This window comes from Enoplosus armatus, chromosome 6 (assembly GCF_043641665.1).
Source record: "Enoplosus armatus isolate fEnoArm2 chromosome 6, fEnoArm2.hap1, whole genome shotgun sequence".
Lineage (NCBI taxonomy): Eukaryota > Metazoa > Chordata > Actinopteri > Centrarchiformes > Enoplosidae > Enoplosus > Enoplosus armatus.
The window spans coordinates 6,302,143-6,313,814 of record NC_092185.1 but is presented as its reverse complement, the minus strand read 5'-3'; the positions used below and the strand labels follow the sequence as shown (position 1 = coordinate 6,313,814).

General features: G+C 39.9%; 1 protein-coding gene and 1 non-coding gene across 2 annotated transcripts; both read right to left on the bottom strand.

Annotated features, from left to right (window-relative positions):
• Nucleotides 1-8,827: 8,827 nt before the first annotated feature.
• On the bottom strand, nt 8,828-10,588 carry c6h15orf40 (chromosome 6 C15orf40 homolog). The gene is made up of 4 exons (XM_070908131.1): nt 10,367-10,588; nt 9,871-10,000; nt 9,645-9,772; nt 8,828-9,136 (listed from the first exon to the last, which is right to left on the bottom strand). The coding sequence occupies exons 1-4, from the start codon at nt 10,586-10,588 to the stop codon at nt 9,047-9,049; spliced, it is 570 nt and encodes a 189-aa protein (XP_070764232.1). The 3' UTR covers nt 8,828-9,046.
• Nucleotides 10,589-11,207: 619 nt separating this feature from the next.
• trnag-ccc (transfer RNA glycine (anticodon CCC)) lies at nt 11,208-11,278 on the bottom strand. Its single transcript has one exon. It is a non-coding gene; the product is annotated as a tRNA-Gly (tRNA).
• Between the last annotated feature and the right edge of the window lie 394 nt (nt 11,279-11,672).

Below are 11,672 nucleotides of genomic sequence, written 5' to 3'. Positions count from 1 at the left end.
CCCCCTCCAGCCTCCGGACGACGTCACGGGTATGACGTAGCTGGCCCCTAATTATTTCAGATTACTGGATGATTCATCAATAATGATAATAATAAACTCATCAAAATAAACTTACAAATGCTTTATATTAAAAACAAATAAAAGTAAATAAAATCTAAACTTGATAAATAAGACGAGATAAATAATATGTAGTGATATTTTCATGTCCAATAATTATTCTAAACTATAAATCAATAAATAAATGATTGATAGTTTTGTCAACTTTAATTTAGGAGTTTTTAAATTTTTGTTAAATTAAAAAGAAAACCAGTTCTGCTACTGAAAAACATGAGAACATGATTATTAGATGACTTTATGATTCATTGAAGATAAATCAGAAAAGCACCTTTAAAATTGCACATTATTAATTATAACTGTATTAACGATCATGTTAAGCCTTGAAGGTATTTGACATTTTAAAACTTTTCCAGGACTTGCAGACACCCTAATATCACACGATTAAATGGACTCTGTTCCCCCTTAAATGTTGCCGTAAGCTAGACTTAAAAAAAGAAAGAAATATATTTTTTACATGCTGAATGACAACATTTCATATCTGTATCTGCTTGTTGGAACACTGTAATGACTGCACATTCTCACCAAATAAAAATATTTCTTTGTGCATGATTGTATAGCAGCCTGACATATTTGGTATCTTTTTAAACAGAACAGTAAAGTTCTGTGAGTTTAAATAAAGCTTTGCTGCACATCGTTTATAATGGTGGACATGCAGGCTGAATGGTCTGTGGGGTTGAAGAGGATAATATTGTTAATATTAATAATAATAATAAAAACATGTTAAGTGCCTCACATGGCAGTAAACAAGATAACAAAAGCAAACCCTATTGAAACAGAGCAGCACTTCAAGCTAAAATGATAAAAACAAGATGTTTAATTTTGTCTTCTACCAAACATCCAGCGAAACACCGACTAACTAACAGGTCTACAGATCCCTACTCCACAGGGAACAGGCAGCGTCACTCCAGGACAGGAGTCTGTACACTGATGATATCAGATCCTCCGCATGAATCCAATCTGTCATGTATGCTGGTGTATTATCAGCTTCCTCTCTGGGGGCAAAAATCTGAGAGAGAGCACAATGGAGCTGCACAAGAGCAGAGTGCAGCGTCAGACTGCAGGGAGATTACAGCTGCTGGAAGATCCTCTTTAATCCTCTGTAGACGCCAACATCAGACACAAACTCTGTCTGTTAGTTAGCAGGATGTCTTCAATACATCCAACTTACAGTCCAATGAAATGTAGTGAAACATTTAGGAATGGACCAACAAAGTACTGATAAGTTTTAGGTGCAGATAGCACCACCATGTGTCCATTTATAATGCTACGCATTACTTATATATATATACTTACTTACTTATACATATGAAGAGTATGAAAAATATGATGTAAACTACCCAACAGTTTATACATGCGGAAACGATTAATCGATTAATCAATAAGTCGACTGACACAAAATTAATTGGCAACTATTGTGATGGTTGAAGTCATTTTTCATGTAAAAACCTTTCGTAGTTCCAGCTTCTCAAATGTGAAGATTTTCCGCTTTTCTTCTTGTCTAGTAATATTACAATAATAATTGTAATGTGTTGTTAATAATGTTGAGGTTTGGACTGTTGGTTGGCCAAAACAAGCATTGTGACGGTGTCACTTTGGGCTCTGGGTCATTGTGATGGCCTTTCTCACTATTTTCAGAATTTTTACAAACCAAACAATCAATCAATTGATTAATGGAGGAAATAATCAGCAGATTAATCCATAATGAAAATAATCATTAGTTTCAGTCCAATACAAAAGGAGCTCCACCTCAACCAACAACAGTAAAATCTTGATTTATGCACGAGTAATAATAATGTAATGATATATAATAGTGTAACAGTCACAAGGGACAATTTACTACTTTTAATACTTTAAGTACATTTTCTGATTATACTTACATACTTTTACTGAAGTAACATTTTCAATGCAGGACTTTTAGTGTAACAAGTATTTTTACAGCGTGGTATTAGTACTTTTACTGCAGTAAAGGATCTGAAGACTTCCTTCATCACTGAATAATACAGTAATGTTTACATTAATTGGACTTAAAGGTAAAAATCAAGCAGAATAATGAAAAAAAATGGTGAAAACTGAATAGATACGGCTTGAATAAAAGTCTAAACAGAGTTTAACAATGAAAGTTTCTGTGCCTCCCTGTTTGTCATGACATTGATCCAAAGGAGAAACAAGCAGATTGCTTATGGATGAAGTGATTTGCTTTGATAAATGTCCTCCTGCCTGAAAACAACCCGAATATTTTGGAGACAAATTGCCAGAATGAATCTGTGTAAAGCTACGGCTGGTGCAGGAGAGACGAAGCGTTTTCCAATTTCCTTTCCATATTTAACTTTAAAGAACTAGAGGGGAAATAACACACTTGAATACATTTCCTTCCCTGCAGTGCTTCTATTTATATTTCATATTAGTGTGGAGGGATGAAGGTATTAATGTCCCCAACCTTCATATAAACTCAACTTAAACCCTTGTGACACACACTGAGGAGCTGCATCTTAAAACCCTTCGTCCCTCAGATGGTAAACAAGCAAGAAACATGGAGGCTTGTTGTTCCAGTTGTTAGAGGACATACTGGTACATACAGGTCATACTGCTGAGACAGGCTGCATGGTAACACTACCTTCATTATTTCCACGCAGGACGACAAACCTTAATTTAGTCTTCACATTAAAGTTTGTGTAAAATTTAGTGTCCATCCAAGCAAAGAAATGTTGAACCTAATTAGGACAGGCTGGAGCAAAGTGTCCTGATGAATTTGAGAGCTGTATCTTAACGAATAAGACGTACCATTGAGTGCAGCACGACATGAGCGAATCACTTCACAATGCATTGTGGGATTCCAGGTGACAGCAACATGAAAAAAGAGTTGTTGAAAATTTGTAAGTTGATGCAAACAAGGGTGAAATTAGTCTGCCGGCTCTGCAGTAATTTTCCAAAGGTCTGACGAAAGAAGTTCTTCAGTGGTGGGTCAGTTCAGAAGTTCTGTCTTCACCCGGAGTGGATGAACATCTGTGGAGGAGAAAATCATTACTGTGGTTGTCTCTTTCACTGAGGTTCCTCTCGCTGACGCATCCACAGCAATGTTATACAATGTCAATGGAAAGATGCGAGTGGGAATGATTAGATGCTAACTGGCACAGGGAGGCACGGACAGCAAAAATGTTACAACTTAAAAAGAAGAAGAAAAATTTGTTCTTAGCCTGACGTTTTATGAACCGGTCAATGATGCGAGACACAAATTCGCTTCGCCTTTTAAAGCACAACTTTGAGCTTAATACACACGTCAGCATGCTAACATGTTCACAATGACAACGCTAACGTGCTGATGTTTAGCAGCTATATTGTTTACCATCTTAGTTTAGTGTGTTAGCATGCTAACATCAGCTAATTGGCAGTAAACACTGAGTACAGCTGAGGCTGATGGGAAGGTCATTAGTTCTGCAGGTATTTGGTCACAAACCAAAGTATTGGACACATTAATATGTTGACCTGATGATGGCACTAGATGAAAAGTCAGAGGATCACCAAAGATATTACAGTTCATCCTGAGGGGAACATGAATATCTGGACCAAAGGGAGCCATGGCCATCCCTGCTAGCGTGGCTAAAACTGTGCCAGACAGATCTCCTCAGTAGCTTTCATCTGACCAGTGTGATTTTATCCACCAGGATGTTTAGTGTTAATAAACTGTTAGCTGCTATTATGCTAACAGTTAAACCCAGAGAGGTGAACATGGTAAATGCCTGCTAAACATCAGCATGTCAGCATTGTCATTATGCGCATGTTAGCATGCTAATGTTAGCATTTAGCTCAAAGCAACTGTACTTTAGTACAGCCTCACTAGCGTGGCTGTAGACTCTTAGCCTTGTTTGAGTTGTATATTTACGTAACAATATCACCTCTAACAAAAAAACATAGCGAGTCCCACGTTTCTGTTTTGGCTTTCTTTCTCTTCCAGAGATTTCTTAAGACTCTGAGGCTCTAAAAGGAAACTGGACGCTTTGGTGATAATTGATTTTTGTTGATATCTGGTGTTTTCTATTTTTTTTTATTACTTTGTGATGATCCCAGACTTTTTATTTACGACTACGGATTGTCGTTGGTAAACATCCGGCCTGCAGAGTCAGAGCTGCAGCATCCAAATCCTCCTGTTGTCAGCGAGGCATTAGTGTGAGAATAAGAGCATTGTGCTGATGAGAAGATAGTGCTGGGCAGGCAGAGAATAGATAGTAAACAAGGAAAATGGTCTCAGCATTAAAGCGGTGTGTTATGTCAGCTCTCAGACGGCTGTTTGAGGAGATCGACTATAAATAAACCTGCAGGGGGAAGTGAAGTAAGAGGTTTAAAACCCGTTGCCTTGTTCTGCCTGGCTCCAGGGCATGATTTGGTCTGTGATTGTCTCTTTATGGCATCAGCGTGAAGAAATGTCCACACAAACAACCCCCCCCAAACCATTGCAACCACCCAAAACATACTGCTGACTCTCTGCTGTGAAAGTGAGGATGAAAGCTGTTGTTATTCACTGCAGAGAGACGAGAATCTGCAGCAGGATGCAGCTCTGCATCTTTTGATCATCTCTTCTTCTTCTGTGGGTGTTTGATCCTCTGTCAGGCTCTGGGCCATTCTTCCTCTGACTCTTCTTCTATTAACTCTGTGTCAGGCCACCAACTTGAATTTTCTTTGCTTAAATAAGCAGCCATGTTTGACTCTTGCGTTTTATTTTTTATGTAAGGATTACTGTTTGGGCAGTTTTCCTCTATTGGATCACAGTAAAGAAAATAGGGGAGATTCAATGCATCCTTGCCCCCCCAAAGTAGCCCGAGCTGGATTATCAATCGAGCAAAGCAGGTGGCTGCCCCAGGGCCCCAGACCCTAAATGGCACCAGAGCCCCAAGTGATAGGAATGTGCACCACAAAAGCACAATATAAACTTGTGTTGATCAGGACGTTAATGCAGGTCCTGCATTTTTACTTGCCCACTTGACCCACAACTCACACAGGTTTTATTTGGGCATTTTTAGCTTTATTTTGGTAGTGGATACTAGAAAGGAGACAGGAAACAATGGCAGAGAGAGGAGGGATGACATGCAACAAGTTTCCTCAACCGGACAACCTGTGACGCATAGTCAGCGCCACAAACCCCCCAGGATGCCCCAGCCCCTTGTGGGTGTGTAGCCAAAATGTCCTGTGGTCGAATTATAAGGGCCAACACTGTCCCAAAGTTCATCTGAGTGCTGCCAACTAGAGGAGATTCTCAGTCTAAAGTAGTCCTAGTCTAAAGTCCTAACCTAATGTAGCAAAATCTGGACCAGAGCTGGGTCACATGTGGTCCTCTGGTCCACATTCAGCTGCAACAGGCCTAGCTTGGTACCTTGGATGTGACTCAAACTGCAGGTATTCCACCATATTTGTCGCTTTCTATGAATGTCTCTGTCCATAAAGGGGTGGTGTGAATTACTCACTTGTACTGATATTGAGGCTACAAGAGCGATCTGGAGTGAGATGAAGAGTGACAAATGAGGCAGAGCTGAACAGAAACATTTTCAGCGAGTGAGATTTGCACCTTCATCCCTCCATCTTCTCAGTTTCCCCTGTAATCCTCTCAAGGAAAGAGCAATCCAGCTCAATCCAGCTCAAATCAAACCAAATAGCTTCCTCCATCGACATCCAACAAAGCAAGAAATGTCCTCTTATCACGCCTGTACGGACGGCTAATTACCTCACAGTATCTTTTAATTGGAGCTCCTCGCCCATGTGACCCATCTCCGTCCAACGGCCAGAGTTTTTTGTGCTGCTGATGATGAAACCCTCATTCACAAAACCTGAGGAATAATGCACCATTGTCATGTATACTTAAACTGTATGGCTTAAAACATTACATTGAATATTACATACAGGAAAGGATGGATTTCTGACCTTGCCTACAGGGCATAACCGTCACTTCAAACAGAGGCTCTGGCCCAGGGGCCCCTGACCTCTGAGCGGGGTCACATTTCTTGTTGGAAAGTCAGTAAAAACTATCACACAAAATGACCACAAAGAGACGCGAAACCACTACAATAAGGCTGCGTTATGTGTCTCTTTCAATCTGTGGCTCTTATGTAGGAGGAGCCCATTGTTTCATAATCCATCCGTGCTTACAGGACTCTCTGCATCATTTGTTGGGGGCAACATGTTTATTTTAATCAGTGTAGTCATTTTATTTTATTACATATTACAGAATGCAACCTGTAACTAATTGACATGTTTGGCCGTCTGAAATCTTCACAAACTGACCAGAAAGAGATCTTCCAGCGCCCAACATGGAGGCGAAGAGGATTTATGTTTCTGAATCCCTTTAATTTAGGAGGGAAAATGCCCGTCCAGCCAGCAGAGGCTTAACATCGTCTGAGCGTCCTTCAGCCTGACAGGAGCTTCAGAGGGACTCAGCAGCAGACGTAAAGCTGCTGATCCAGGCTCACCAGAAGAGACACACCGTGAAAAAGTACTTCAGCTAGTAGGGGAAACCAGCATGAAGAAATGTGATTTGGTCAAACTTGAAAATAAACTCCCTTTAGCCCACTCCAAGGTAATTCTTATATAATGTTCTCAGTGACAGTAGAAATAAACTTTACTCTTGCTTAACGGTCTCTGACAAGCAGAAACTTTGTTTGCAGAGAGCTGGAATATGAAATACAACTCAGCAGTTTGAGGACGCAGCTTCATAAAAGCTGAGATGTTTGATGGGGAGTCGTTATCTGTCCAGGCTTTGATGTCAGCTCAGATGCTGATGATCCAGCAGAGCTCTCCATCTCTTTGAAGCTTTTTAGTTTTAGCTCGAAGAAACCGGGCTCATTACCGCTCCACTAATTCATGCCAATCCTCTGATTCTGTGGCTGATGACTGATGCTAATGAGCTTTTTTTTTCCTCCAGAGACTTGCGACGTGCCGATAAATGGCGTTCACAATCACGACTCTGAAAACGTTGGTGGGTCACATGGGGTCCCTGGGGACCTGCATTCGTGTAAGCTGTGGCCCTGATGCTCCAGGGTGGAACATTTCTGTCCACAGGGTGAAAAACACTAAAACAAGACAAACATTAGGTCCATGAGTCTAGATTTCACTGCTACCTCTGCCTCTTGACCTCATGTACCTGATACACCCAACTCCTTCTCTTTTATGAGAAACTCCGAATGTTTATGAGCCACACTTTAGCCCAAAGTTTAATACTTGGGATATTTTTAGTAGAGCTAAAACAATTATACTAATAATTGATTAACAGAAAATGAATCTACATTCATTTTAATCTTCTACTAGTTGATCAAGGAAAATGCCAATCATTCTCAGATTCTAGCTACTCCAATGTCAAGACTTTCTGCTTTTAAACAGAATAAGCCCCAAAAAGGTCCATATTCGTAGTGTTGGTATATGTACAGTATGTATGAATATAATCTTGGACTGTATTTTCTGACATTTTCTAACATATAAAAATGAATTAACATATTTATTGATGATGGCAATAGTGGTTAGTGGAGCCCTGTCTTACAGTTGTATTACTTCTACAGCTAATGACCAAATTACTGCCAGCATGCTAGCTGTATGTATGCTGATATGCTAACATGAATGTTAGTGTGTTAAGGTTGCCCTGTAACTGTATTCACCACTGACAACAGTAACACTAAATATGTTAGCATAACATGATTCTAACTCTATTCTAATTGTACCTTTATTATTGTATTTAGTATTTGCGTTAGCATGTACTGTTAGCATGGTACATGTATTGTTAGACAATGTAATATATTATGATTTATAAGAACAATTTAGACAACCGAAAACACAACATACTCCAGTAAAGTATATCAACATTGTACTTTGTTACATTACACCACTGGAGCTGAGCCTGACAAACTGAAATTATTTAAAATCTTCTCAGCAAAGAGGATAAACTTTGGCCTTTCCTCTAACAATTTTCTACTGTTAAACTCCTGCGTAGCTGCTAGAAATAAAGGAAATAATAAAGACCTCCATAAACCTCCATAAGTGTGTTTGGTGTTTCCATCATCCGGCTTGTTCTTCACTCCCCGCAGATCCCACAGCAACATATAAACCAAAGAGTTAAACTGTCAACAGACGTTAACAGTAACACAGTGCCATCTACTGCTTGGTTACAGCTGTGTTTACAGACAGTATATATCAATATTCATTTCATGTTTCCTTGTAAAAACATGGAAAAAATCTTGGTGGGACTCCTGTGGGACTTTAAGTTTGCCTTTAATCAAATCTCGTCTTGGAGAAAACACAAAAATTTAAGACAGAAAAAAGATTTCATCATACAGATTCATAATCTGTTCATTTAAAGCCAGCAGGTCATTTAACCAAATGACAAACATAAAAAAATACTTTTACACGAATCACTTCAGACATCCCAACATGTAAGCATGATATCCAGTCTACAGCAGGACAGGCATTTCTCTCCTGAAGCTCCAGCAGGTCCAGGGATGGAAACACCTCCTGCTCACTGGTGGCTGGGTGGTGGATCAGGGCGTTTCCATGGTGACGTTCTGTTTTTTCAGGTGTCCCAGTAGCCGTACTGGTCAGGCTGAGAAGCCCTATCAGTGTGTGAGTGTATGTGGGAAATGTATAATGGCTTCAGTCAACTCATGTATAAATTCATAAATATAAACAACAAAATATACATTTGCAGTGATATATTCCATAATAAAAATGTCTTCCAGAACAGCATAAACATTTATTATATAATCATATAATTAATTATTCCATTTCCATGTTTTCAGGTCTCCTTTGGCTCAGGAGAACACTTATACTCTTCACATTGTTTTGCAAATGATTCACATGTAATTAGTGAAATGAATGGGAAAGGAACCTCCTCCATCCTCTGTCCTCCTGTGGGCCTGCAGCATGTTTCAGCCTCCATCCACCTCCTCCATCCCTCCTGTCAGCCTGCAGCCTGTCTGAGCCTCCTCAACACCTCCTCTGGACTGAGGGAGGAGTCCACTTTGATGAGTTTGTCTCTAGACCTGGAGCCCTGCAAGAGACAGAAGAAAGGAGGTAAATTAAGGCAGGAGAAAGACATTCGACAAGGCAGAAGAAATGCTGTGAGGAGGACGGATAAAGGAGGCAAAAAAAAGCCTGTACAAAAAAGTGGAGGGGTAGGACGAATGAGATGAAGCGGGTAAAGCTGTGAGGGTAAAAAAGGTGAAGATAAAGAAGAGGAAGGAGTCAGGATAAAGGAGATGGAGGTGGCAGGTTTTAAAGTGTGTTAAGATTACAAAGCAGATTTTACTGCTGGACTGTTTTTGCCGTTTGCGTTTACAAGCCTTTTCTTATATTCCTATACATTGTTACACAGTTGGGGAATAAGGGTACATTTTGTATCACACAGAAACATTTTTAACTCGCACAGATGCGTATTTACTTTCACTCTGTATGCTTCCTTTAAAATTTCCTTCACATTCAGTCTGAGCACACCTTCACACCATAAGACCAAACACTGTCTCTTGAAGTGGATGTGAATGTTTATAAGTTTCAGGAACCTTGTCGAGAGATATGTGACTTTTCTTCAGGTCCAGAACTTCAGCCAGGTAGCGAATAAGTTCAGCGTTGGCTTCTCCGTCTGTTGGAGGTGCTGCAATGGCAACTCCCACCGCCTCTGGAGAAACTTCTGCAAGAGTAGAAGTAGAAAAACTGTTTTAGTTGTCAAAGTTGTCTTTTAGGTGGTCACAACAACAGTCCACTTATTATAAACAGTGTGAAGGTGACCTGTGATGCTGCTGTGTTTGGATCCGGGCTTCGCGTGCACCGTTATGGTAACAGCACCACTTTTGTCTCGGGCCACAGGACAAGATGCTTCTGCCTCTGCTGCTCCACCACCAGCCGGCTGTCCTTTCACCTGCTTTAACAGTATGGAGGGTTCGTTATAGTTATAGTCTAAGGAATGGAAAGCAAGTTTACACAAACACTATATCTAAGTACAGGTTTGAAGCTGTTCCCATTTTATAAATCTTTTTTTTAGGCATTTCTGCCTCTTTTTTTTATTAGATTAGACAGCTGAAGATAGACAGGAAAGGCGGGAGAGAGAGAGACAGAGGGATGACAAGCAGCAAAGGGCGCAGGTTGGAATCGAACCAACTACAGAAATATAAAAATACTGAGTTGAAGTATGTAACATGTCTGTGTTGCAACAGAGAAGGTAAGAAAATAAAAACGCCAATGTGACCTGGTTAACAGTTTGAAGGAACGAGCTCTAATAACTCACTGCTTTCACTTTTTTAGGCATTTGTCTGTTTCTGGAGTAACTTCTTAACGAATGAACACCGGGCAGAGGAGGCAGTCTGGACCGGGAGAGGACGGTTAACCGGCGGCTGAGCACCGGGACGACGTCAGATAAGTGGTTAAACGTTACAGCTGTGACTGGCTGGAAATATTTAGATAACCTTGTAAAACTAGCAGTTATCGTTAAACCTGACTGGGAAAACATCCACCTGATACCTGTGGGCTTGCTGGCTCTTAGCTCAGGCAGGGAGCAGAGATGCTAACAATGTAAACATCGTGATTTCCGCTTTTCAAAATATCCACTTCCGATGTGTTTCATAATAAAAGCCTGAATGGCAAACAAATGCCTGCAATGTTTTCTTTTTCTCTCAATTTTCAGTTGAAACATCTGAAGATATAAGAGAATTATACAGAAATAATACATTTAAAATACTTTTTAGATTTGGGCTAAGAAAAATAACAACAACAATAAAACAACTGTCTCTAATAATGCCGGAAACAATGTACTTAAGCAAAGGCTGATTAAGGCTGAAATATTAAGAGTGAGATTAGGCCCCATAGTGCTAATATCCTAATTAATATCCTATTAATTAATTCTCACAATTGAAAAGTGATGCAATTGTTCAGAAGATAACGTTTTATACTTTTCAGGTTTTAATATGAGAGAATATTCAGGTGAAAGTCTGCAAATGAAATTATACTATGCACTCAGCAATACTTCATTGATCCCCGGCGGAAATTACACTCTGGCTGGATCTGTAAATCTCAGGGTGGAGACCAACAGTTTAAGGAGGGAGAGGGAAACACAAGATTTTCATAACAAGTGCACTGCCCGGGAATCGAACCCGGGTCACAAGAATGGGAATCTTGTATGATACCACTACACTAGCAATGCTACTGTGTTTATCTGGTCCTAAAAATAGGACTGAAAATATAATAACCCAACAAACCCATTTGATAAAACTAGAACTGTTAGCAGTAAAATAGTTTTAATGAAAATGGTCCACAGTGATGTCTGTGGATTATCCAGAGTAACAGAGACATTGTCTCTGGAGAGAGATGTGCCTGTTTCATTTTTTTAATGTTTAAAGTCTTCTGTGCTGCGAGGACACTAAACCAAATTCCATTCACCTCCATTGTGCTGGTGTGAAGGCAGAAACCTAAGAGACAGACACCCAAACCTGAAACCTGAACAAAAGTATCAGCATAACTACGCACCACCGGAGGAAAAGTTTTTTGTTTTTTTATATCATTTTGGGTGAACTGACCCTTTAATTCTCAGCAGCACT